General features: G+C 44.8%; 1 protein-coding gene across 1 annotated transcript in view; it reads right to left on the bottom strand.

Annotated features, from left to right (window-relative positions):
- The window catches only part of ism2a (isthmin 2a), a 63,526-nt gene that overhangs the window by 14,047 nt on the left and 21,556 nt on the right, over window positions 1-27,923 (bottom strand). The window contains exons 2-3 of the mRNA XM_023994955.2: window positions 17,281-17,526; window positions 10,135-10,492 (exon numbers count right to left, since the gene is read on the bottom strand). Coding sequence (XP_023850723.1) covers window positions 10,135-10,492; window positions 17,281-17,526 — 604 coding nt within the window. The remainder of the gene's footprint in view (window positions 1-10,134; window positions 10,493-17,280; window positions 17,527-27,923) is intronic.

Below are 27,923 nucleotides of genomic sequence, written 5' to 3' on the forward strand. Positions count from 1 at the left end.
AGTGGAAGGACAGGAGAAAAAACAAACAAAATATAACTATTGTAAAATAGACTGTGCCCATAAAATGTATATAGTATGTATAAGCTGGAAGTAGAAGCCTTAGCGTTGTTGTTCAGTAGTTTTTCTCCAATTAGGGGAGGGGTGGAAGGGTTAGAAAGTAATAAAGGAAAATATCATTTAAAAAAAAAATGTTTTTAAATATGTACAGACAAAGTTTGGACACACCTACTCATTCAAGTTTTTTTTTTTTTTTTTTACTATTTTCTACATGTAGAATAATAGTGAAGCATCAAAAGTATTAAATAACACATATGGAATCATGTAGTAACCAAAAAGTGTTACTACACAAACAATCAAAGTATATTTTAGATTTTAGATTCTTCAAAGTAGCCACCCTTTGCCTTGATGACAGTTTTGCATAATCTTGGCCTTCTCTCAACCAGCTTCACCGGAATGCTTTTCGACAGTCTTGAAGGAGTTCCCACATATGCTGAGCACTTGTTGGCTGCTTTTCCTTCACTTTGCGGTCCAACTCAACCCAAACCATATCAATTGGGTTGAGGTCGGGTGATTGTGGAGGCCATGTCATCTGATGCAGCACTCCATCACTCTCCTTCTTGGTCAAATAGCCCTTACACAGCCTGGAGGTGTGTTGGGTCATTGTCCTGTTGAAAAACAAATGATAGTCCCACTAAGCCCAAACCAGATGGGATGGCGTATTGCTTCAGAATGCTTCGGTAGCCATGTGGGTTAAGTGTGCCTTGAATTCTAAATAAATCACTGACAGTGTCACCAGCAAAGCACCCCCACTGTCAGAGACCCAGATGCAGACTGGTAAGACCCAGATACAGACTGTCGAAGTAACAAGGTTTAATGTTCCAACAGAGGCAAGCAGTAGACAGGTCAAGGCAGGCAGAGGTCAGTAATCCAGAGGGAGGCAGAGGAACAAGTCGGCAGGCAGGCTCATGGTCGGGGGCAGGCAGAGTGGTCAGGCAGGCGGGCTCAGAGACAGGACAGGCAAGGGTCAAGATAGCAAAAAGAGAATAGAAGCAGGAGTACGGGAAAACACGCTGGTTGACTTGAAAAACATACCAGACAAACTGGCAACAAACAGACAGAGAACACAGGTATAAATACACAGGGGATAATGGGGAAGAGGTGGCGACACCTGGAAGGGGGTGGAGACAAGCACAAGGACAGGTGAAACAGATCAGGGCGTGACACCCACACCATTACACCTCCTCCACGCTTCACGTGGGAACCACACATGCAGAGATCATCCGTTCACCTACTCTGCATCTCTCAAATTTGGACTCATCAGACCAAAGGACAGATTATCACTGGTCTAATGTCCATTGCTCCTGTTTCTTGGCCCAAGTAAGTCTCTTCTGTAATTGGTGTCCTTTAGTAGTGATTTCTTTGCAGCAATTCGACCATGAAGGCCTGATTCAGAGTCTCCTCTGAACAGTTGATGTTGAGATGTGTCTGTTACTTGAACTCTGTGAAGCATTTATTTGGGCTGCAATTTCTGAGGCTGGTAACTCCAATGAACATATCCTCTGCTGCAGAGGTAACTTTGGGTCTTCCTTTCCTGTGACGGTCCTCATGAGAGCCAGTTTCATCATAGCGCTTGATGGTTTTTGCGACAGCAATTTAAGAAACTTTCAAAGTGTCTTGAAATGTTCCGGAGTGACGGATTTTCAAGTCTTAAAGCAATGATGAACTGTTGTTTCTCTTTGCTTATTTGAGCTGTTCTTGTCATAATATGGACTTGGTCTTTTAGGGCTATCTTCTGTACACCAACCCTACCTTGTCACAACACAACTGATTGGCTCAAACACATTAAGAAGGAAATAAATTACACAAATTAACTTTCAACATGACACAACTGTTCATTAAAATGCATTCCAGGTGACTACCTCATGAAGCTGGTTGAGAGAATGCCAAGAGTGTGCAAAGCTGTCATCAAGGCAAAGGGTGGCTACTTTGAAGAATCTAAAATCTATTCTGATTTGTTTAACACTTTTTTGGTTACTACTTGATTCCATATGTGTTATTTCATAGTTTTTGTGTCGTCAGTATTATTCTACAATGTAGAAAATAGTAAAAAATAAAGAAAAACCCTTGAGTAGGTGTGTCCAAACTTTTGACTGGTACTGTATGTATGTGTATTTATTTACAGTCGTGGCCAAAAGTTTTGAGAATGACACAAATATACATTTTCTCAAAGTCTGCTGCCTCAGTTTGTATGATGGCAATTTGCATATACTCCAGAATGTTATGAAGAGTGATCAGATGAATTGCAATTAATTGCAAAGTACCTCTTTGCCATGCTAATGAACTGAATCCCCCAAAAACATTTCCACTGCATTTCAGCCCTGCTACAAAAGAACCAGCTGACATCATGTCAGTGATTCTCTCGTTAACACAGGTGCGAGTATTGATGAGGACAAGGCTGGAGATCATTCTGTCATTCTGATTGAGTTCGAATAACAGACTGGAAGCTTCAAAAGGAGGGTGATGCTTGGAATCATTGTTCTTCCTCTGTCAAACATGGTTACCTGCAAGGAAACACATGCCGTCAAAATTGCTTTGCACCAAAAGGGCTTCACAGGAAAGGATATTGCTGCCAGTAAGATTGCACCTAAATCAACCATTTATCAGATCACCAAGAACTTCAAAGAGAGCAGTTCAATTGTTGTGAAGAAGGCTTCAGGGCGCCCAAGAAAGTCCAGCAAGCGCCAGGACCGTCTCCTAAAGTTGATTCAGCTGCGGGATCGGGGCACCACCAGTACAGAGCTTGTTCGGGAATGGCAGCAGGCAGGTGTGAGTGCATCTGCACGCACAGTGAGGCGAAGACTTTCGGAGGATGGCCTGGTGTCAAGAAGGGCAGCAAAGAAGCCACTTCTCTCCAGGAAAAACATCAGGGACAGACTGATATTCTGCAAAAGGTACAGGGATTGGACTGTTGAGAACTGGGGTAAAGTAATTTTCTCTGATGAATCCCCTTTCCGATTGTTTGGGGCATCTGGAAAAAAGATTGTCCGGAGAAGACAAAGTGAGCACTACCATCAGTCCTGTGTCATGCCAACAGTAAAGCACCCTGAGACCATTCATGTGTGGGGTTGCTTCTTAGCCAAGGGAGTGGGCTCACTCACAATTTTGCCTAAGAACACAGCCATGAATAAAGAATGGTACCAACACATCCTCCGAGAGCAACTTCTCCCAACCATCCAGGAACAGTTTGGTGACGAAACAATGCCTTTTCCAGCATGATGAAGCACCTTGCCATAAGGCAAAAGTGATAACTAAGTGGCTCGGGGAACAAAACATCTATATTTTGGGTCCATGGCCAGGAAACTCCTCAAGAGGCGGGTGGACAAACAAAACCCCACAAATTCTGACAAACTCCAAGCATTGATTATGCAAGAATGGGCTGCCATCAGTCAGGATGTGGTCTAGAAGTTAATTGACAGCATGCCAGGGTGGATTGCAGAGGTCTTAAAAAAGAAGGATCAACACTGCAAATATTGACTCTTTGCATCAACTTCATGTAATTGTCAATAAAAGCTTTTGACACTTCTGAAATGCTTGTAATTATACTTCAGTATTCCATAGTAACATCTGTCAGAAATATCTAAAGACAATAAAGCAGAAAACTGTGAAAATTAATATTTGTGTCATTCTCAAAACTTTTGGCCACGACTGTGTATTTGCCAAAAAATATATGGTGGATTGGAAGTGATGCAGATATTACAGCTGATCTACCATCACAATTTTTTTTAAATAAAATAATAAGGTATCCTTTACGGCACTAAGCAGTGGTGTAAAGTATTTAAGTAAAAATACTTGAAAGTACTACTTAAGTAGTTTTTGGGGGTATCTGTACATTACTTTACTATTTATATTTTTGACGACTTTTACTTTTACTTCACGACATTCCAAAAGAAAATGAAATACTTTTAACTCCATCAATTTTTCTTGACACCCAAAAGTACTTGTTTCATTTTGAATGCTTAGCAGGACAGGAAAATGAGCAAATTCACACACTTATCAAGAGAACATCCCTGGTCATCCCTACTGCCTCTGATCTGACTTACTCACTAAACACATGCTTCGTTTGTAAATGATGTCTGAGTGTTGGAGCGTGCCCCTGGCTGTCCGTAAATTAAAATAAGAAAATGATGCCGTCTGGTTTGCTTAATGTAAGGAATTTTAAATGATTTACACTTGTACTTTTACTTTTGATCCTTAAGTATATTTTAGCAATTACATTTACTTTTGATACTTAAGTATATTTCAAACCAAATACTTTTAGACTTTTACTCTAGTATTATTTTACTGGGTAACTTTCACTTTTCTATTAAGGTATCTTTACTTTTACTCAAGTATGAGAATTGGGTACTTTTTCCACCACTGGCACTAAGTGCTGTGTACGCATTTAGATGGCCATTTCATGACTTGCACAACATAAAGTAATTTAGGGGTCGGTTTGATGTGCAGCACTGAGTATACAGATGTAACTGCTTATTAGCATAAGCAGAGCCCACATGAAGATGGTGGAAGTGGGTGTGATCTAACAGATCTAGAAGTGTGTGTGTGTGTGTGTGTATTTGCATTGTGTGTGTTGACATCATTGCAGTGGTAAGACTGTAATCACTTGCTAAGGGCTGGTTGGAAGACCTGGCCACACAACAACACCACAAGCACTCTCAAAGCATGCTGGGTTAACAGAGCGAGAGAGGAATATAATGTTTTTTTTAAGGAGGCGAATACACATCAAATCAAATTGTATTTGTCACATGCGCCGAATACAACAGGTGTAGTAGAACTTACAGTGAAATACTTACTTACAAGCCCATAACCAACAATGCAGTTATAAGAAAATACATGTTAAGTAAAAAATAGATACGTAAAAAAATAAGAAATAAAAGTAACAAATAATTAAAGAGGAGCAGTAAAATAACAATAGCGAGGCTATATACAGGGGGTACAGGTACAGAGTCAATGTGCGGGGGCACCGGTTAGTTGAGGTAATATGTTCATGTAGGTAGAGTTACAGTGACTATGCATAGATAATAAACAGAGAATAGCAGCAGTGTAAAAGAGAGGGGGGGCAACGCAAATAGTCTGGGTAGCCATTTGATTAGCTGGTCAGAAGTCTTTTGGACCTAGACTTGATGCTCTGGTACCGCTTGATGTGCGGTCTATGACTAGGGTGGCTGGAGTCTTTGACAATGGTTAGGGCCTTCCTCTGACACCGCCTGGTATAGATGTCCTGGATGGCAGGGAGCTTGGCCCCGGTGATGTACTGGGCCGTACGCACCACCCTCTTGTGTGCCTTGCAGTGGGAGGCCGAGCAGTTGCCATACCAGGCAGTGATGCAACCAGTCAGGATGCTCTCGATGGTGCAGCTGTAGAACTTTTTGAGGATCTGAGGACCCATGCCAAATATTTTCACTCTCCTGAGGGGGAATAGGCTTTGTCGTGCCTTGGTGTGTTTGGACCATGATAGTTTGTTGGTGATGTGGACACCAAGGAACTTGAAGCTCTCAAACCTGCTCCACTACAGCCCCTGGTAAACGTCCTGGTAATCCATCTGGCCCTGCGGCCTTGTGAATGTTGACCTATTTAAAGGTCTTACTCACATTGGCTACGGAGAGCGTTATCACACAGTCGTCCAGAACAGCTGATTCTCTCCTGCATGTTTCAGTGTTACTTGCCTCAAAGCGAGCATAGAAGTAATTTAGCTCTGGTAGGCTACAAGGCTCACTGGGCAGCTCGCGGCTGTGCTTTCCTTAGTAGTCTGTAATAGTTTGCAAGCCCTGCCACATCCGATGAGCGTCGGAGCTGGTGTAGTACGATTCGATCTTAGTCCTGTATTGACGCTTTGCCCGTTTGATGGTTCGTCGGAAGCCATAGCGGGATTTCTTATAAGCTTCCGGGTTAGAGTCCCGCTCCTTGAAAGCAGCAGCTCTACCCTTTAGCTCAGCGGAGTGTTGCCTGTAATCCTTCTGCTTGGGGTATGTACGTACAGTCACTGTGGGGACGACGTCATCGATGCACTTATTGATGAAGCCAGTGACTGATGTGGTGTACTCAATGCCATCGGAGGAATCCCTACAAGGCCCTCTGTGATAGCAAAACAGTCCTGTAGCTTAGCATCTGACCACTTTTTTATTAACCGAGTCACCGGTACTTCCTGCTTTAGTTTTTGCTTGTAAGCAAGAATCAGGAGGATAGAATTATGGTCAGATTTGCCAAATGGAGGGTGAGGGAGAGCTTTGTATGCATCTCTGTGTGTGGAGTACAGGTGGTCTAGAGTTTTTTCCCCCTCTGGTTGCACATTTAACATGCCTGTAGAAATGCACATTTAACATGCTGGTAAATTTCCCTGCATTAAAGTCCCCGGCCACTAGGAGGGCCGCCTCTGGATGAGCATTTTCCATACTCTACCTCAGGCAAGCAAAACCTCGAGACTTCCTTAGATATCGTTCACCAGCTGTTGTTTACAAATATACATAGACCGCCACCTCTTGCTTTACCAGAGGCTGCTGTTCTATCCTGCCACTACAGTGCCTGCCAGCTGTATGTTATTCATGTCGTCGTTCAGCCACGACTCGGTGAAACATAAGATATTACAGTTTTTAATGTCCCGTTGGTAGGATATACGTGCTTGTAGTTCGTCTATTTTATTATCCAATAATTGTACGTTGGCAAATAGGACCGATGGTAAAGGCAAATTACCCACTCACCACCAGATCTTTACAAGGCACCCTGACCTTCGTCCTCGAAATCTCTGCCTCTTTCTCCTGCAAAAGACGGGGATGAGGGCTTTGTCGGGTGTCTGGAGTAAATCCCTCTCGCCCGACTCGTTTGTCTTTCAATACGAGGTGAGATATCGCTGTCCTGATTTCTGGAAGCTCTTTTCGGTCATAAGAGACTGTGGCAGAAACATTACGTACAAAATAATTTACAAATAACTCAAAAAAACACACACAATAGCACAATTGATTAGGAGACTGTAAAACAGCAGCCATTCTCTCCTGTGCCATTGTGTAATCCCAGTGATTTTGGAGAAGTGAAGAGTAAATTAAGCTTGGCATTAAAAAGAGAGCCCCACTTGCCCCTCAACAAAACAGACATGGAATCACTGGTCACTTTAATAATGGAACACTAGTCACTTTAATAATGTTTACATACTGCTTTACTCATTTCATATGTATATACTGTATTCTATTTTAGTCAATGCCATTCTGACATTGTTCATCCTAATATTTATTTATTTATTAATCCCATTCTTTTACTTTCAGATGAATGTGTATTGTTGTGAATTGTTAGATACTACTCCACTGTTGGAGCTCAGGAACACAAGATTTTCACTACACCCACAATAACATCTGCTAAATATGTGTATGTGACCAATAAAATTGGATTTGATTTGACAACTCCAGCTCCCTCTCCTCCACCCCCTAAATGCCTGTGCTCCCCCCTCTCTTCAGTCTAATGGATCACAAATAAATATTAGTTGTTTGGCCAGGGGGTTGTGAGGAGACACCATGCCACCATTACCCTGAGACTCAGCCCAGCAGAGGTTCAAATGACTGCTCTATCCCAAGAACCAGTGTCAACTTCAAAGGACACACACTTCAAAGGACACACACAATGGACTGACGGTCGAACGCTCGCTCTCTCAGTTCCTCCCTGAGCCTGCCCTCATGCTCTCCATCTCTTTCTTTCTCCCCCTTTCAATTTGATCTCTTCAGCCCACTAGCTTTATCTTCTCCCCCTGTTATTATCTGACCTGTATTCTACCATATCTCTAATCTTGTCTTTTAATTAAAAAAATGGGGATTTTTTTTGTTTTATCGTTTTTTTCTTTTTTTTCTTAGGGTACATTACTATCCATTTCAAATTAGAAGTTTATAAAACCTACACCCGTAGGCTACCACTCAAATGAACATTAAGAAATACATAGAGTTGAATAATAAATAATAGAAAACAAAAAAGGGTCTCCACCCCAACCCCCCCCCCCTCCCCCAGACAATGGTGGCCTGTCTCTGTGGATATGGAAATAGTAATAACCTATCAGAGCTCTTTTGGCAGAGTGCTACAGACAAAGCAGAGCCGTGCCTGTGGCTGACTGGTCTCACTTAGAGGTGACTGCCTACTGATCAGGTTACAACATTAGAGAGCTGTTAGCTAGTCTGGTGGCTAACTGCTACTGTCAGAGAGAGAGAGAGAGAACACTAAAACAACCAACCAAAAACCCCGGAACACAGAGCCAGAGCCAAGAACTGAAGCTCTTTCCCAAGGGCTTAATGAATGACCTTGAGGGTTGACAGGAGAGTTCAAGGTTCAGACAGATTATAACTACCGGAGGCGAATTAAGGTCTTCCCGAAAATGTTCCTACCTTCTTCATTGAATGCAGCCCTGTCTTGACTACTGTAATCATTCTATTTTGGCTATATTATTTCAGTTATAATATGAGCCACATATTAAAATAGTTAGCTACAGTTATCCTGGAAGGGGAGAGGATAAGGATAAGGAAAGGCTATACAGAGTAGTAGACATCAAGTCTGTAAGAGCATGCTTGGGCACTTTTCACTATAAAGATCAACCTTCTTAGATGTCTTATAATGGGCATAATGACCATCAAAAGCAGCATTTCTAAAAGAGGCTAACCTACAGGCCTACAGTATACAATATCAAGTTTATAGTAAGTTATCTTTAAATCTTGAAGTTCTTGGAACGTAAATCTGAATCTCTAGGATGTCAACAAACACCTCTAATTGTCTCCCCAGTAGACAGTAGGCCTAAACATTCAACAATCCAATCATCTTTCATGCCATGAACATGACTTTATCCAAGGTGAACACAGTACACCGAAACAGGCCAAGTCCTGTTCCTCTCTCTTCCTGGCTGGCTGTTTACAACTGATAGGCATCATAGAGGTGAGGGAGGGAGAGTTTGGAAGAGAGCCTCAGGGAGGAGGGAGGAGGAGGGAGGAGGGAGGGAGGGAGGGAGGGGAGGGAGGGAGGGAGGGAGGGAGGGAGGGAGTTGACATGTTTATGTAGCGGACCTTGAGCGAACAGCCTCGAATCATAAATCATGTCGGAGGAACAGAGGGTAAGGCGGGGGGAGAAAAGGAGAGACAGTGGGGGACGGAGGCCCGTATTGCTCTCTCTGAGCCTCGCGGAGGAAACTGTCAGGACAAAAAACAACTCAGACAGCTCGCCACATACATGCCCTGACCACTGACCCCCGAACCATACACAAACACCAGCCCTCTCTCAGATCTGTGATCAGATCAGGGACACCAAACAAACAGGAGGAACCCTCTTCTACAATAGAAAGGTACAGTAACACTACACAAGCCATACATTCTCTTAGAAACCTTATCTAATCATTGTCGAAGAAACTGAAGGGCCAAAACTTCTGCTTCCTGTGGGGTGTTTTAAAAAGGTGTCTTTTTAAGAGGATGTTATTTGCAGTGCATCGTCCAGGGAGGTGGTGGTGCTACACAATGGTACACATTGGATGTTTCGCAAATTGGAACATGGAGGGGTAGGAGTCCAAATCAATGTGAAACGGAGCTCGGAGGGCACTTCTCGGATGCATACTCTGTTTGTTTAAATTTTGAAGCATACATCGATGCAAGCCGCAACAGAAAGTATGCACAGAATTATGATGCAACCATGTAAAAAATGATGTAACATTTAATGACATCAATGGCCATTGTTTGAGCTGAAGTGAGAGAAAATAAACTCTGACTTCAGAATGACATGTTGCACATTCACATCTCATACGTTTCCTGACTACAGTATTTGATCTTGATATGTTAATAAATAGATTCTATGTTAATTTTGGCATGTTCACCTGCCTACAATACCCACTGTAGTGTGTGCAGATGCAAGCCCATACGGGTCCGGGGAGATCGAGTGCTCGACAAATGTAATGTTTTATGCGTTTTCCACACTCTCGTCCTCACAAGAACGCACGAGAGCGTGGAGCACGGTAGTATGCATATTGAGAAACACCCATTGTAACTTGATTCTGCTGAATTGTTCCTTCTTTATCTATCATTTTGTGATAATTAAAACAACAAAAACATTTAATCATAAAAAACATACCGTAGTTCTCCTTGGAGTCCCATCCGTTGTTGCTGCTCCAGCGGCTGCCCCAGCCGCCCCCCACCCCAACGCCTGTCCCCCCCCCAGTCCCCCCGGTCCCACTAAGCACAGGTTCCTGCTCCTCAGGGTTGTAGTTATAGTCCTCTGTGGGCTGCTCCTGTTCCTCTAGGCTGGCCCTGCTGCCAGGCCCGCTCTCAGCCTGGTCTGGGTACTCCCAGAACAGAGGCCAGAACAGCTTCTTGTGGCCCAGCCACTCCTCCGATGACAGGGACCAGTCGTTGCGGCCCCCCTCCCCCCCCTCCTTGGCCAGGTCCATCTCCATCTCTGTCTGTGGGTCCTCCACCACCTCGATGGTCACCTGGAGGAGAGGGGGGAGGCGAGAGAGAACGAGAGACAGAGACATACAGAGAGAGAGAGACAGAGAGACAGAGTGAGAAAGACACAGAGAGAGAGACAGAGAGAGAGACACAGAGAGAGAGACAAGAGAGAGAGAGAGAGAGAGAGAGAGAGAGAGAGAGAGAGAGAGAGAGAGAGAGAGAGAGAGAGAGAGAAGAGAGAGAGAGAGAGAGAGAGAGAGAGAGAGAGAGAGAGAGAGGAGAGAGAGAGCCGAGAAGAGAGCAAATACACTATGAAAGAGATCTTTTAGGTTTCAAATGAAATACTTTTTCGATTGCCTTGAACAACATGCCAATGCCAAACACACATGATTTCTGCACCCTTCTCAACATGTGTGTACTAATTAAATACTAATTCAAGTGATACTACGAGTAGCACAATCTTTCCCAGGTCTCCAGTCCTCCTTTCATGTATAGAATATTGCATTCTGTGTAATCCACAACTGAATAATGTGAAACCTTTATAAAAAGTTAACCTTTCTACAACTGGGAATTGAGGGTGTGATTTCACACTTCACAATTATCCTCAGCAAATTGCAACAAAATCACAGAGTAAATTGCCTCTGGACCGAAGCTGTTGCCAAGAGTAACATTCAACACAATTGCTTGTGTAATCTTATGGAGTCTTACAGGCTGCATCCCAAATGGCAGACTATTCCCTATATAGTGCACTACTTTTGACCAGGACTGATAGTAATGCACTATATAGGGTGTAGGGTGCAATTTGGGTCGCAGGCAGGGTGTCACAGACTCTGGTGCGGTTGATGGCCAGCAATTATTGAACACACAGTACTTTCCCAGATGATGGTAAAACAGCCATGACTGTCGAGTAATACTGACAACACATACGCTGGCCACAAAACTGCTTCTGTAACTGTAGTCACAGCAATCGAAGGCAGGCTAGTAATGGTAGGAAGGGAATGCAACAGAGGTTAAAGAAACTATGGGGATAGGGAAACAACCCTTCCAGTACTGTATGTGATATGTACTTCCTGGTGAAAATATGACTAGGACCAGGTGTTTTTCCTGACATGACCTCACCGGGAAAAACTCTGGGTCCTAGTTATACCAGCAATAACAACCAGAGGCCAGAGGCACTCCCCTGTAGCTCAGTTGGAAGAGCATGGCGCTTGCAACACCAGGGTTGTGGGTTTGATTCCCGCTGGGGACCAGTATGAAACGTATCCCCTCACTACTCTAAGTCGCTCTGGATAAGAGCGTCTGCTGAAAGGTAAATGTTTCCATAGTCAGGCTACTCCTTGCTCTACCACTGCCCATTACCATTCTATATACTAACATTACTGCTTCTACTGTAAAACAACCTAACATTTACAGCATCAGGCTCAGCCCCAGACGTGCAACATTGGACAAGAAAAATAAACAATCCCCTTCCACCCCCGTCTAACAACATGGTCCGTTCCGTCCCAGCCCTGTTGTCTTGGTGCCAGTCTGATGTCCTATCTGAACCCACTGGATTCTTGGGATGAACCAACCAGGGTACTGAGGGAAGCGGGTGTGTAGGTAGGTTTGTAGACAGTGTGTCCAGGCATGTGTGATGAGGGGAGAAGGAAAGGAAGGTGCTTGGGGTAGTATGTAACGGACGGACGGACGGACGGAGGGAGGCAGAGAACAGAGTGGAAGAGTGAAAAGGGAATGGCGGGAGAGATACTTAGAGTGGGGTTGTAAAGGGAGGTGTATATGGAGAAAGCGGGATAGAGAAGCGAGGTGAAGTAGGGGAGGGATAGAAGGAGTGAAGTGCGGGATAAGGGTGTGTGGTGGTGGAGAGGGAGGGTTAGCTAGAGATGGAGGGAGCAAGATAGAGGGATAGGGGATAGACTGATAGACTGCCACGAGCCTGCAGGTCCAGACAAAGGCATGGTTGTTTATGCTTCTGCTAGTAGTTACCATCTGATGGCTGCTACAACTGTTTATAAAGACAACCCACTGGCTAAAGACACAGATTAGGATGGTGAGTCATGGCTACTAGTCTTATGCCTCTCAGACCCTTAGCATCATCTCATTCTCTCTCTTTCCCTCTCTGTCTCTACCTCTCTCTCTGCTGACAATAATTGTCAATAGACCAACAAGTCAAGGAAGATTCATATATCAAAATATGACAATGCTTGATTTAAAAACCAATACGCGAAGTAGGAGGACGTGACACACTGTGGCGTCATTACAAGCCTGCATGATTCCAAGGGGCAAAGAGAGGACATAGCCAGCCCACTGTATGGCTCTTGCCAGTTGTCAGCAGGGCGAAGTTGGACTGTAGTGTACTGTATAAGACCGCTGCATATTGAAGCTGAGCTCTATTTCCTCCCGCCTGTCTGAGCGGTAAGTGGAGGAAGTGTATTAGGCCTAACTATGACCCATTATAGGCTGTGACTCATACATAACCGTGGATCTGAAGGACAGGCACTTCCAGTATTAATGCCCCAGACAAACCATAGGGAACTAAGCCACTCCGGTAAAAATAGTTCCTGTGCATTGTCAGTCAGGAGATTGTACTATGCAGAATGTTGGTAACTTGTCAACGATGATAGGAAGAGGGACGAGTGTTTGTGCGCATGTGTATTGGAAGACAAAAATATTTGAAACACCATTATTCATATATCGGATACATTTGGTTCTATTTGGTTCTATTCAAATCTACTCTATTGTTGTATTCTATTCTCCATAGTGTGCCAGTACAGTCTGGTACGGTTCACTCAGTTCGTCACGCTATGACCCTCCACAGTCAAAACCAATGAATTCTAGCCGACGTGATAACAAGGTAAAAAGCCCACTAAAGCAACCAAGGATATTAGCGGCTGGCTCCCAAAGAAAGACTTATAAAACCAAATAGCTTTGTCTGGTTCCTATAGACTAAAGGATGGCCCAATCCCACTTGGATCAAGAACACATTTTCCTTGTTATAATAACGAGGCGCTTTCAATTTCTGGATACCTGGGCTTCTCTTGTGTCAGTTTTCCCCCAAAGTCTAACTTAATTTCCTTTCAAATCCACTTGCACACATAAACCCTCTGCAATAACACTAAAAATAAAATGAACGTTTTTTTTTCTTTCATACTTCTGTATAAAAAAAGCACTTTTGAGATAATCAAGATCTGCTGCGCTTGGAGAGCACGTTAAAAGGTGCTTGTTAAAATAATAAAATAATGCGGTGACCTCTCACCCCTTAGATTTGGCTGTTTTCTCTGCTCTCCCCCTAAACCCCATGCAGATGTTCGAGCATCGTGGCAGACTTGAAGCACCCCACTGTAAAAGGTCTCGCATGGAGAAATTTAAGAGGCCGCTACGACTCAAAACAGCTGTGAAGAAAGATGGGAGGGGGAGTCAGTGTATGTGTGTGTGTGTGTGTGTCTGTGTGTACATGCGTGTGTGTGCCTGCGTGTGTGTGCACTCACATGTGTGTTGGGGTGATACAATAAGCTTTAGAGCAAACTCCCTTCTTATTCTGGAGTCCCTGCAGCCTCTTACAATAATAGCAAGGGGAAAAAATGCAAGGGATAAATGATCAACTTAATGAAATGCAAGGAAAACAGAGAGCCTTGTAAACTCTACTGTTGGCCAGTGGTTCACAGTGTGCTTGGTACAGTAGCAGCGATCAGATATGAAACGCCACTAGAGGAATACGGTCTCTAACCCTATTAAATACTGGCTTTTACCCAGGCCTAACTAGGGAACTTGAATTTTGTGCAAATCCTCATAGACATCAATGCATGATGTACACAGAAGACTGAGTTCTGTGCATGGGTGTCTAGTTAGGATTCAGCTCACTTTAAAGAAAGTAACTTCCTTGCCCCGTTCAGTAACTGTTTCCTTCTTAACTTACTCGGTTGAGAAGAACATGAGTTATTAAGTGTTTTTCATGCTGGATCAAAACATGGTACAATCTTAGAAAAAAAGGTGCTATCTAGAACCTAAAACGGTTCTTCAGCTGTGCCCCATAGGAGAACCCTCTGAAGAACCCTTTTGAGTTCCATATATAACCCTTTCCAAAGAGGGTTCTACATGGAACCCAAAAGAGTTAAAACTGGAACCCAAAAAAAATTATACCTGGAACCAAAAAGGGTTCTCCTATGGGGGTTCCCTTTGGGAACCCTTTTTTTCTAAGAGTGTACCTTCCCTTTGATACAATAATTTGATGAGCTACGTTCTGCTAGTTGGCTCCAGGGCAGGCACGGTTTGATACTATCAACACTTTTCCAACCATCCATTGTTACCCATCAGCTAACATTTACTGGAAGCACTCAATCCAGCAATCGGGTACCTCAGTCGTTTTCTGTTAACCTTAAGTCATTATGCTTTTAAATTACTCTAACACGCAGCCCTGTGAGAATTAGCTGTCAACCAGGCTTTGGCTTGGCTCACACATTATACAGAGAAGCTGGATTGCAAAACCAGGTGCAAAAGGTTGTCGCTGAATAAATTAGCTGTCAATGTGTGTGTGTGCTTATGGTAATCCTGTACATAGTATCATTAAAAACATCCTGAGATCTTTGCTGTGACAGTTGTCCTTCCCTACGCCAGAGCGATAGGGTACTATAAAGCTTTGGGGTCATTGAGACAACGGTAAGATAGTAACATTATTACAATAAGCTTCCTTTCAATTTATCATGAATATAAAGATGCAAACGTCATCCCAATGCTCTTCAATAGCTTCCTCTTCTTAAATTCTTCACTCTACACTAACAGTAGATCTGAAAACACTACTGGTAGATCTGAAAGGAACGTTGGATGGATGTAAGCAATACTGGAAACTCTACCGAGCCCATACAACCATAACATGTGTGATATATTCTAATGTACTAAACAGAAGAGCTCCAGAGATACACTATATATACAAAAGTATGTGGACACCCCTTCAACGTAGTGGATTCGGCTATTCAGCCACACCCATTGTTGACAAATTGAGTGTATAAAATTGAGCACACAGTCATGCAATCTCCATAGACAAACATTGGCAGTAGAATGGCCTTCCTGAAGAGCTCAGTGACTCAATGTGGCACCGTCATAGGATGCCACCTTTCCAACAAGTCAGTTTGTAAAAATTCTGTCCTGCTAGAGCTTCCCCGGTCAACTGTAAGTGCTGCTATTGTGATTTGGAATCGTCTAGGAGAACCAACGGCTCAGCCGCGATGTAGTAGGCCACACAAGCTCACAGAACAGGACCGCTGAGGGCTGAAGCACGTAGCGCGTAAAAATCATCTGTCCTCGGTTGCAACACTCTCTACCGAGTTCCAAACTGCCTCTGGAAGCAACATCAGCACAATAACTGTTAGTCGGGAGCTTCATGAAATGGGTTTCCATGGCCGAGCACCCGCACGCACACAAGCCTAAGATCACCATGCGCAATGCCAAGCGTTGGCTGGAGTGTTATAAAGCTTGCCGCCATTGGACTCCGGAGCAGCTTGGTGGAGGAGAAATAATTGTCTGGGGATGTTTTTTATGGTTTGGGCTAGGCCCCTTAGTTCCTGTGAAGAGTAATCTTAACGCCACAGCATGCAATGACATTCTAGACGATTCTATGCCTCCAACTTTTTGGCAACAGTTTGGGGAAGGCCCTTTCCGCTTTCAGCATGACAAGCATTGCCAGCAGCATACCACCCTGCATACCACTGCTGGCTTGCTTCTGAAGCTAAGCAGGGTTGGTCCTGGTCAGTCCCTGGATGGGAGACCAGGTGCTGCTGGAAGTGGTGTTGGAGGGCCAGTAGGAGGCACTCTTTCCTCTGGTCTAAACAAAAGATCCCAATGCCCCAGGGCAGTGATTGGGGACACTGCTCTGTGTAGGGTGCCGTCTTTCGGATGGGACGTTAAACGGGTGTCCTGACTCTCTGAGGTCATTAAAGATCCCATGGCACTTATCGTAAGAGTAGGGGTGTTAACCCCGGTGTCCTGGCTAAATTCCCAATCTGGCCCTCAACCATCACGGTCACCTAATAATCCCCAGTTTACAATTGGCTCTTTCATCCCCCTCCTCTCCCCTGTAACTATTCCCCAGGTCGTTGCTGCAAATGAGAACGTGTTCTCAGTCAACTTACCTGGTAAAATAACGGTAAAATAAAATAAATAAATAAAATAAAAAAAATGCCCATGTGCACAAAGCAAGGTCCATACTGAAATGGTTTGTCGAGATCGGTGTGGAAGAACTTGACTGGCCTGCTCAGAGCCCTGACCTCAAACCCATCAAACACCTTTGGGATGAATTGGAACGCCAACTGTGAGTCAGGCCTAATCGCCCAACATCAGTGCCCATCCTCACTAATGCTCTTGTGGCTGAATGGAAGCAAGTCCCCGCAGCAATGTTTCAACATTTAGTGGAAGGCCATCCCAGAAGAGTGGAGGCTGTTATAGCAGCAAAGGGGGGACCAACTTCATATTAATGCCCATGATTTTAAAAATAGATGTTTAACGAGCAGGTGTCCACATACATTTGGACATGTAGTGTACTATATAATACATAGTGTAATATTTAATTATGTGTCCTCTCCTACCTCTACATTAGGGTTGTGTAAACCTTCACACGTACGCCATTAAGGAGACACTCTTATCCAAAGAGACTGAAATGAGAAATTAGGGTTAAATGGCTTGTTGAATAGCACATCTTTTACCTAGTCGGCTCAGGGACTTGAACCAGCAAGATTTTGATTACAGGCCCAACACTCTAACCACTAGGCTACCTGCACAACCCTACCTGTATGTTAGGGTTGTGTAAACCTACCTATTCATTAGGGTTGTGAAAACCTACCTGTATATTAGGGTTGTGAGATCCCAGGTCTGCGTTGGCCAGCTCAGGGAAGTTCCTGAGGTCCAGGATGAAGGGTTCTGTGTCCTCCTCTGGTTCTGGTTTGGGCAGAACCCCCTGGGACCAGCCACGGCGTCGGGGTCTCTGGGAGGATGGGTTGGATGATGCCAGGCTCTGGAGCTGATTCTGCTGCTGGAGGTCCTCCAGAGTCTCACCCACATCGCCACCCGGGCTAGCCTGAGATATCGCCTAAAGAAAAAAGAGATAAATGATAAATGATTTCATTTTTTCATGCATCACCTCATACAGGTTGATAGTAGATGACAGATAATCCATTGAGATGATCACTGAGAGTAGGTATCTCTTTAACAAGAGTCCTGACGCAGGCCCATGCACCAGCTTTGTCCTATTGTTGCAACACTATAGTTTGGATCAGAACATTTTCTCAGAGTGTTTTTATAATATTGTGAAATGTTCAGAGACAATAATCCTATCAATGTTGATACAAGATGACATTTCTGTGGCATTACAGAATATTCCACACGTAGTTAGATAAGACTGAATGAACATGCTGAAGACTGACTGAATGAAGATAACAACAAATGAGCTAATTCAATTTGACATCATCATGACCTAACCGGAGGGGTATACTATGAAGGTACGTCTACCTTTGACTCATTCCTCTCTGCCTCCTTCTTTCCACTCCTCTCCTCTTTTGACCTCACCCTCTCACCTTCCCCCCCTACTCACAAGGCAGGCAATACGCTTGACCTCATCTTTACTAGATGCTGTTCTTCCACTAATCTCATTGCAACTCCCCTCCAAGTCTCCGACCACTACCTTGTATCCTTTTCCCTCTCGCTCTCATCCAACACTTCCCACACTGCCCCTATCCGGATTGGTATCGCGCCGTCCCAACCTTCGCCCTCTCTCCCCCCTACTCTCTCCTCTTCCATCCTATCATCTCTTCCCTCTGCTCAAACCTTCTCCAACCTATCTCCTGATTCTCTCTCCTCAACCCTCCTCTCCTCCTTTCTGCACCTTTGACTCTCTATGTCCCCTATCCTCCAGGCCGGCTCGGTCCTCCCCTCCTGCTCCGTGGCTCGACGACTCAATGCGAGCTCACAGAACAGGGCTCCGGGCAGCCGAGCGGAAATGGAGGAAAACTCGCCTCCCTGCGGACCTGGCATCCTTTCACTCCCTCCTCTCTACATTCTCCTCTTCGTCTCTGCTGCTAAAGCCAATTTCTACCACTCTAAATTCCAAGCATCTGCCTCTAACCCTAGGAAGCTCTTTGCCACCTTCTCCTCCCTCCTGAATCCTCCTCCCCCTCTCCCCCCTCCTCCCTCTCTGCTGATGACTTCGTCAACCATTTTGAAAGAAGGTCGACGACATCCGATCCTCGTTTGCTAAGTCAAACGACACCGCTGGTTCTGCTCACACTGCCCTACCCTGTGCTTTGACCTCTTTCTCCCCTCTCTCTCCAGATGAAATCTCGCGTCTTGTGACGGCCGGCCGCCCAACAACCTGCCCGCTTGACCCTATCCCTCCTCTCTCTCCAGACCATTTCCGGAGACCTTCTCCCTTACCTCACCTCGCTCATCAACTCATCCTTGACCGCTGGCTACGTCCCTTCCGTCTTCAAGAGAGCGAGAGTTGCACCCCTTCTGAAAAAACCACACTCGATCCCTCCGATGTCAACAACTACAGACCAGTATCCCTTCTTTCTTTCTCTCCAAAACTCTTGAACGTGCCGCTCTTGGCAGCTCTCCGCTATCTCTCTCAGAATGACCTTCTTGATCCAAATCAGTCAGTTTCAAGACTAGTCATTCAACTGAGACTGCTCTTCTCTGTGTCACGGAGGCGCTCCGCACTGCTAAAGCTAACTCTCTCTCCTCTGCTCTCATCCTTCTAGACCTATCGGCTGCCTTTGATACTGTGAACCATCAAATCCTCCTCTCCACCCTCTCCGAGCTGGGCATCTCCGGCGCGGCCACGCTTGGATTGCGTCCTACTGACAGGTCGCTCCTACCAGTGGCGTGGCGAGAATCTGCTCCGCACCACGTGCTCTCACCACTGTGTCCCCCAGGGCTCTGTTCTAGGCCTCTCCTATTCTCGCTATACACCAAGTCACTTGGCTCTGTCATATTCTCACATTGTCTCTCCTATCATTGCTATGCAGACGACACACAATTAATCTTCTCCTTTCCCCCCTCTGATAAACCAGGTGGTGAATCGCATCTCTGCATGTCTGGCAGACATATCAGTGTGGATGACGGATCACCACCTCAAGCTGAACCTCGGCAAGACGGAGCTGCTCTTCCTCCCGGGGAAGGACTGCCCGTTCCATGATCTCGCCATCACGGTTGACAACTCCATTGTGTCCTCCTCCCAGAGTGCTAAGAACCTTGGCGTGATCCTGGACAACACCCTGTCATTCTCAACTAACACAAGGCGTGACCCGTTCCTGTAAGTTCATGCTCTACAACATTCGCAGAGTACGACCCTGCCTCACGCAGGAAGCGGCGCAGGTCCTAATCCAGGCACTTGTCATCTCCCGTCTGGATTACTGCAACTCGCTGTTGGCTGGGCTCCCTGCCTGTGCCATTAAACCCCTACAACTCATCCAGAACGCCGCAGCCCGTCTGGTGTTCAACTTTCCCAAGTTCTCTCACGTCACCCCGCTCCTCCGCTCTCTCCACTGGCTTCCAGTTGAAGCTCGCATCCGCTACAAGACCATGGTGCTTGCCTACGGAGCTGTGAGGGAACGGCACCTCCGTACCTTCAGGCTCTGATCAGGCCCTACACCCAAACAAGGGCACTGCGTTCATCCACCTCTGGCCTGCTCGCCTCCTACCTCTGAGGAAGTACAGTTCCCGCTCAGCCCAGTCAAAACTGTTCGCTGCTCTGGACCCCAATGGTGGAACAAACTCCCTCACGACGCCAGGTCAGCGGAGTCAATCACCACCTTCCGGAGACACCTGAAACCCCACCTCTTTAAGGAATACCTAGGATAGGATAAAGTAATCCTTCTAACCCCCCCCCCCTTAAAAGAGTTAGATGCACTATTGTAAAGTGGTTGTTCCACTGGATATCATAAGGTGAATGCACCAATTTGTAAGTCGCTCTGGATAAGAGCGTCTGCTAAATGACTTAAATGTAAATGTAAGTAAGCTAGATCTACTCATGCTTTTCTAATGCTAGCCAGCTTCAGTTAGCTTCACATTCCAGCTCAGGCTTCATCCATACTGCGATGGTCATGGCTCACATCAACAGCATCCTCCCGGATACCCTAGACCCACTCCAATTCGCCCCAACAGATGCACAGATGACGCAATCTCAATCATACTCCACACTGCCCTTTCCCACCTAGACAAAAGGAACACCTATGTGAGAATGCTGTTCATTGACTACAGCTCAGCGTTCAACGCCATAGTGCCCACGAAGCTCATCATTAAGCTAAGGACCCTGGGACTAAATACCTCCCTCTGCAACTGGATCCTGGACTTCCTGACGGCCACCCCCAGGTGGTAAGGGTAGGCAATAACTTGTCTGCCACGCTGATCCTCAACACTGGGGCCCCTCAGGGGTATGTACTTAGTCCCATCCTGTATTCCCTGTTCACCCACGACTGCATGGCCAAACACGACTCCAACACCATTATTAAGTTTGCTGATGATACAACAGTGGTAGGCCTGATCACCGACAACGATGTGACAGCCTATAGGGAGGAGGTCAGAGAACTGGCAGTGTGGTGCCAGGATAACAACCTCTCCCTCAATGTGAGCAAGACAAAGGAGCTGATCGTGGACTACAGGAAAAGGTGGGCCAAACAGGCCCCCATTGACGGGCTGTAGTGGAGCGGGTCAAGAGTTTCAAGTTCCTCGGTGTCCACATCACCAACGAACTATCATGGTCCAAACCCACCAAGACAGTCGTGAAGAGGGCACGACAAAACATGTTCCCCCTCAGGAGACTGAAAAGATTTGGCATGGGTCCCCAGATCCTCAAAAACGTATACAGCTGCACCATCGAAAACATCCTGACTGGTTGCATCACCGCCTGGTATGGCAACTTCTCGGCATCTGACCATAAGGCGCTACAGAGGGTAGTGCGTACGGCCCAGTACAACACTAGGGCCAAGCTTCCTGCCATCCAGGACCTATATAATAGGCGGTGTCAGAGGAAAGCCCATAAAATTGTTAGAGACTCCAGTCACCCAAGTCATAGACTGTTTTCTCTGCAACCTAAGGACCAAAAGGCTCCTTAGCAGCTTCTACCCCCAAGCCATAAGACTGCTGAACAATTAATCAAATGTCCACTGGACTATTTACATTGACCCCCCATTTGTTTTGTACACTGCTGCTACTCACTGTTTATTATCTATGCATAATCACGTCACCCCTACCTACATGTACAAATTACCTCAATTAGCCTGTACCCTCGCACACTAACTTGTATGTAGCCTCGTTATTGTTATTTTATTGTGTTACTTTTTATAATTTTTACTTTAGTTTATTTGGTCAATATTTTCTTGAACTGCAATGTTGGTTAAGGGCTTGTAAGTAAGCATTTCACGGTAAGGTCTACACTTGTTGAATTCGGCCCATGTGAGAAATAAAGTTTGATTTGATTTTGATTTGATATCACTTGTCCACCTGGCAGTAATTCTAGGAGGCTTGTAACTGCGGGTGTATGTTGCACATGGCTAGTCGAACCCTGAACTCTTTATTGAAACAATGCTGAAACATCAATCCATGGGCGAGTCAGTGCCCCATTTTCATTTATGTCCAAATCAAAATGAAAAAAAGTTATCTTGCCATTTCAGCAGGCTATTGTGTCAAATAGGCTTTCACAAGTGCTGTCGTCATGTTATTACGTTTCATTAATGTCGTCTTTGTTGTGCTTTGGTGTGCTTATCAATGCACAAGCACCTTTTTCCCCACTTCTTTCGATAAAGTAATTGTATTAAGTCATTTTATACACAAGTTTTACTTTATGTGAAGTTTTAAATGCATTCTGTCATTGCTAAATGTGTAATGTGGTAGGTATTTTAACATGACTATTTTTAACACACCAAAAAACATTTGGTTAATAAAATATTTAATCAGGCGTCCTCAAATGAAGGGGAATGACGACGCACTCTTTATGAGGGGGGAAATCTGATTTCATTGTTCCTCAACTCAGACAGTTCATTCAGGATAAATGGTGTTAGCCTGCCTGGGAGCAGGTTAGTTCTGAAGGATTCATTTCCATAGAAAATAAACTGGCTAAAAGGTGAGTCACTTTCATGGTACCGGTTATCCCGAGTTGAACTCAAAGTTGACCAAAGTTACCTCTGTAAATGCTCAAACCTGATTCCTAGTATAGGGCTCTGAGACAAAGCAAAACAAAACACTTAACAGTATGGATGTTTCTGCACCACGCACTTTAATGACCACAATGGGCTCCCGAGTGGCGCAGTGGTCTAAAGCACTGCATTTCAGTGCTAGAGGTGTCACTACAGACCCTGGTTCGCTTCCAGGCTGTATCACAACTGGCCGTGATTGGGAGTCCAATAGGGCGATGCACAATTGTCCCAGTGTTGGGGTAGGCTGTCTTTGTAAATAAGAATGTGTTCTTAACTGACTTGCCTAGTTAAATAAATAAAATGGAAATAAGTACCTGACTTTATTGTGCTGGCACATGTTTAAAATGTATGTACTGTTTATACAGTATGTATTATTTTTTATCAATCAGTCAATCAAAGAACATACACCACAACTCAAGTCAAAGCTGTTTTACTCTACAAGGTATGTAGGTATCTTCTTTACAAAGAAGAGAATAGTCAGTCAGTCTGTCAGTCCACATCAAAGCTGGTTGGCGTTAGCAGTAATACCGTCTACAGGGATAGAGGTTTGGAGTGAAGCCTGGGATGGTACAAGCAGGTAGAAAATCACACACACATACACACAAACACACTCACACACACACAAATCTCCATCATCTGGTTCACTTTAGTATGTAGTCCGTGAGTCTGGACCAAGAGAGAGAGAGGCCTCTTGAGTCAACAACATCAAACCCAGCTGAGTCACTTGACACTGACTGTGCTTTGTCCGTCTGTCTAACCCATCACTGTCTGTCTGTCTGTCTGTCTAACCCATCTCTGTCTGTCTGTCTGTCTGTCTGTCTGTCTGTCTGTCTGTCTGTCTGTCTGTCTGTCTGTCTGTCTGTCTGTCTGTGTATATGTATGATGGATCTGTCTGTCTGATTTTGATATTATCTGTCTGTCTGTCTGTCTGTCTAACCCATCACTGTCTTTCTGCATAGTAGGATATCACACAGTACTGTTCTTATGGATATACAGTGGGTATCAGAAGTATTCACAACCCTTGGATTTCCTCACATTTTGTTGCATTACAAAGGGGTTTTGAAATAGATTTAATTGTGATTTTTTTTGTTGTCATTCATCTACACAAAATAAAATCAACACATTTTTACCAATGAATAACAATTATAGTACATTTAAAAAATAACTAACTAAAATATAGTTGTTGCATAAGTATTCACCCCCTTTGATTAGGCAATCTTTAATACGTTCAGGAGTAAAATGTGTCGTAAAATAACAAATCCAATAATAATTTACATGCACTCGGTGTGAAATAATAGGGGTTGACATTTTTGAATGACTACCCCTTCCTCTGTCCCCAATACATATCGCAAAGTCCCTCAGTCAAGCATTGCATTTCAAGCACAGATGCAATTACAAAGACCTGGGAGCTTTTCGAAAGCCTCATAAAAAGGGCAGAGTTTGGTAGATGGGTAACAAAAACAAATTAGACATTGAATATCTATTTGAGCATTGTCAAGTTAATAATTATGCTGTGGATGATGTATTAAACCACCCAGACACATTAAAGATACAGTTTGATGATACATTCCAGTCCTGAACTGAGCTGCAGGACTGGAATGAAACTGCTCAGACATGTCACCCTGAGGACATTTTAAAACAGCTACGGAGTTCAATGGCTGAGGATGGATCGACAACATTGTAATGACCTAAATGAGAGAGTGAAAAGAAGAATACAAATATACCGAATATTGCAAAACATGCATCCTGTATGCAACAAGGCACTAAAGTAATACTGCAAAAAAGCACAGCAAAGGAATAAACTTTTTGGCCTCAATAAAAAAGCCTTATGTTCCAACACGTCACTGAGTAGTGGTGGCCGCATCTGTCACTGCTTGAAAATCTGTGGCAAGGCTTGCAAAGTTCTTAGAGACTTACCCAAGAAGAGGCACGCTGTCATCGCTGCCAAATGTGTTCCTAACATGTATTGAATCCGGGTTAATCACATCAAATCTTATTTGCTTACTTACAAGCCCTTAACCAACAACGCAGTTTTAAGAAAAAAATGAAAATAAAAGAAATAAAAGTAACAAATAATGAAATGGCAGCAGTAAAATAACAGTAGTGAGGCTATACACAGGAGGTCCCGGTACAGAGTTAATGTGCGGGGACACAGGTTAGTAATTGCGGTATTATGTACATGTAGGTAGAGTTGAAGTGACTATACCTAGATAATTAACAGAGAGTAGCAGCAGAATAAAAGGGGGGACAAGGCAAATAGTCTGGGTAGCCATTTGATTAGCTGTTCAGGAGACTTATGGCTTGGGGGTAGAAGCTGTTAAGAAGCCTTCTGGACCTAGACTTGGCGCTCCGGTACTGCTTGACGTGCGGTAGCAGAGAGAACAGTCTATGACTAGGGTGGCTGGAGTCTTTGACAATATTTAGGGCCTTCCTCTGACACCACCTGGTATAGAGGTCCTGGATGGCAGAAAGCTTGGCCCCAGTGATGTACTGGGCCGTAGGCACTACCCTCTGAAGTGCCTTGCGGTCAGAGGCCGAGCAGTTGCCATACCAGGCAGTGATGCAACCATCAGGATGCTCAGGATGGTGCAGCTGTAGAACCTTTTGAACATCTAAAGTATATAAATATTTTCAGTCTCCTGAGGGGGAATAGGCTTTGTCGTGCCCTCCTCACGACTGTCTTGGTGTGTTTGGACCATGATAGTTTGTTGGTGATGTGGATACCAAGGAACTTGAAGCTCTCAACCTCCTCCACTACAGCTCCATAGATGAGAATGGGGGCGTACTCGGTCCTTCTTTTCCTGTAGTCCACAATCATCTCCTTTGTTTTGATCACGTTGAGGGAGAGGATGTTATCCTGGCACCACTCGACCAGGTCTCTGACCTAATCCCTATAGGCTGTCTCATCGTTGTCGGTGATCAGGCCTACCACTGTTGTGTAATCGGCAAACATAATGATAGTGTTGGAGTCGTAACTGGCCAAGCAGTTATGAGTGAACAGGGAGTACAGAAGGGGGCTGAGCACACACCCCTGAGTGGCCCCCGTGTTGAGGATCAGCGTGGCGGATGTGTTGTTACATACCCTTACCACCTAGAGGTGGCCCGTCAGGAAGTCCAGGATCCAGTTGCAGAGGGTGTTGTTTAGTCACACGGTCCTTAGCTTAGTGATGACAGTTGAGGGCACTACAATGTTGAACGCTGAGCTGTAGTCAATGAATAGCATTCTCACATAGGTGTTCCTTTCGTCTAGGTGGGAAAGGGCAGTGTGGAGTGCAATAAAGATTGCATCATCTGTGGATCTATTGGGGCGGTACGCAAATTGGAGTGGGTCTAGGATTTCTGGGATAATGGTGTTGATGTGAGCCATGACCAGCCTTTCAAAGCACTTCATGGCTACAGACGTGAGTGCTACGGTCTGTAGTCATTTAGGCAGGTTATCTTAGTGTTCTTGTGCACAGGTACTATTGTGGTGTGCTTGAAACATGTTGGTATTACAGACTCAGACAGGGAGAGGTTGAAAATGTCAGTGAAGACACTTGCCAGTTGGTCAGCGCATGCTTGGGAGTACACGTCCTGGTAATCCATCTGGCTCTGTGGCCTTGTGAATGTTGACCTGTTTAAAGGTCTTACTCACATTGGCTACGGACAGCGTGATCACATAGTCGTCCGGAACAGCTGAGTCTCTCATGCATGTTTCAGTGTTACTTGCCTCGAAGCGAGCATAGAAGTAATTTAGCTAATCTGGTAGGCTTGTGTCACTGCACAGCTCGCGGATGTGTAGTCTGTAATAGTCCTTAGTAGTCTGTAACAGTTTGCAAGCCCTGCCACATCCGACGAGCGTCGGAACAGGTGTAGAATGATCTTAATCCTGTATTGACGCTTTGCCTGTTTGATGGTTCGTCTGAGGGCATAGCGGGATTTTTTATACGCTTCCAGGTTAGAGTCCCACTCCTTGAAAGCGGCAGCCTACCCTTTAGCTCAGTGTGGATGTTGCCTGTAATCCACGGCTTCTGGTTGGGGTATGAAAGTACAGTCACTGTGGGAACGACGTCATCGATGCACTTATTGATGAAGCCAGTGACTGATGTGGTGTACTCCTCAATCCCATCGGAGGAATCCCGGAACATATTCCAGTCTGTGCTAGAAAAACAGTCCTATAGCTTAGCATCTGCTTCATCTGACCGCTTTTTTATTGACCGAGTGACTGGTGCTTCCTGCTTTAGTTTTTGCCTGTAAGCAGGAATCAGGCAGATAGAATTATGATAACATTTGCCAAATGGAGGGCGAGTGAGAGCTTTGTACGCGTCTCTGTGTGTGGAGTAAAGGCGGTCTAGAGTTTTCTTCCCTCTGGTTGCACATTTAACATGCTGGTAGAAATTAGGTAAAATGGATTTAAGTTTCCCTGCATTAAAGTCCCAGGCCACTAGGAGCGACGCCTCTGGATGAGCGTTTTCCTGTTTGCTTATGGCCGTATGGAGCTCATTGAGTGTGGTCTTAGTGCCAGCATCGGTTTGTGGTGGTAAATAGACAGCTACGAAGAATATAGATGAAAACTCTCTTGGTAAATAGTGTGGTCTACAGCTTATCATGAGATACTCTACCTCAGGCGAGCAAAACCTTGAAACGTCCTTCGATATCGTGCACCAACTGTTGTTTACAAACATACATAGACCACCACCACCCATCTTACCAGAGGCTGCTGTACTATTTTGCCGCTACAGTGTATAACCTGCCAGCTGTATGTCATTCATGTCGTCGCTCAGCCACAACTCGGTGAAACATAAGATATTACAAGCCTATCTAATCAAGGTATATTCGTTGTTTTTTTCTAACTTTTTTTTGTTGTTGCCTCTGATCAAAGCCTTCTATCCACTGATCATGTGTACCCTGCCTTGACTCACATCTCCGTCTGTGTCTCTAACGCACGCAAAACAGATGTCCTCTCCCCAATCCCCTCCACAAACCACCCATACATGCATTCCACTTCCAACCTTCAGCTAGATTTCAGCATGACCAAATACCAGAGGTCTGCAGCAGAGAAGGCCATTCATGGAACAGGTTCAGGTTGGGGCTTTACTTAAGCTGAGGTTGGGTGTTAAAACAAATGTATCCCAGTAGTCATAACAGAGGAGCCTGCCTTTGGAATGAGTCAAGAACGGAGTAGGATACCAAGAACGCAACGTTCTGTGCCAGGAAGAATAACTATTAGTGGTGCATGAGTGGGTCTAGATTCACCAGGCACACGATACAATGAAAGGAAAGTTATTCCAGTCTTAACAACTTCCATCCAGATACA

This window comes from Salvelinus sp. IW2-2015, linkage group LG9 (genome assembly GCF_002910315.2).
Source record: "Salvelinus sp. IW2-2015 linkage group LG9, ASM291031v2, whole genome shotgun sequence".
NCBI classification, from domain to species: domain Eukaryota; kingdom Metazoa; phylum Chordata; class Actinopteri; order Salmoniformes; family Salmonidae; genus Salvelinus; species Salvelinus sp. IW2-2015.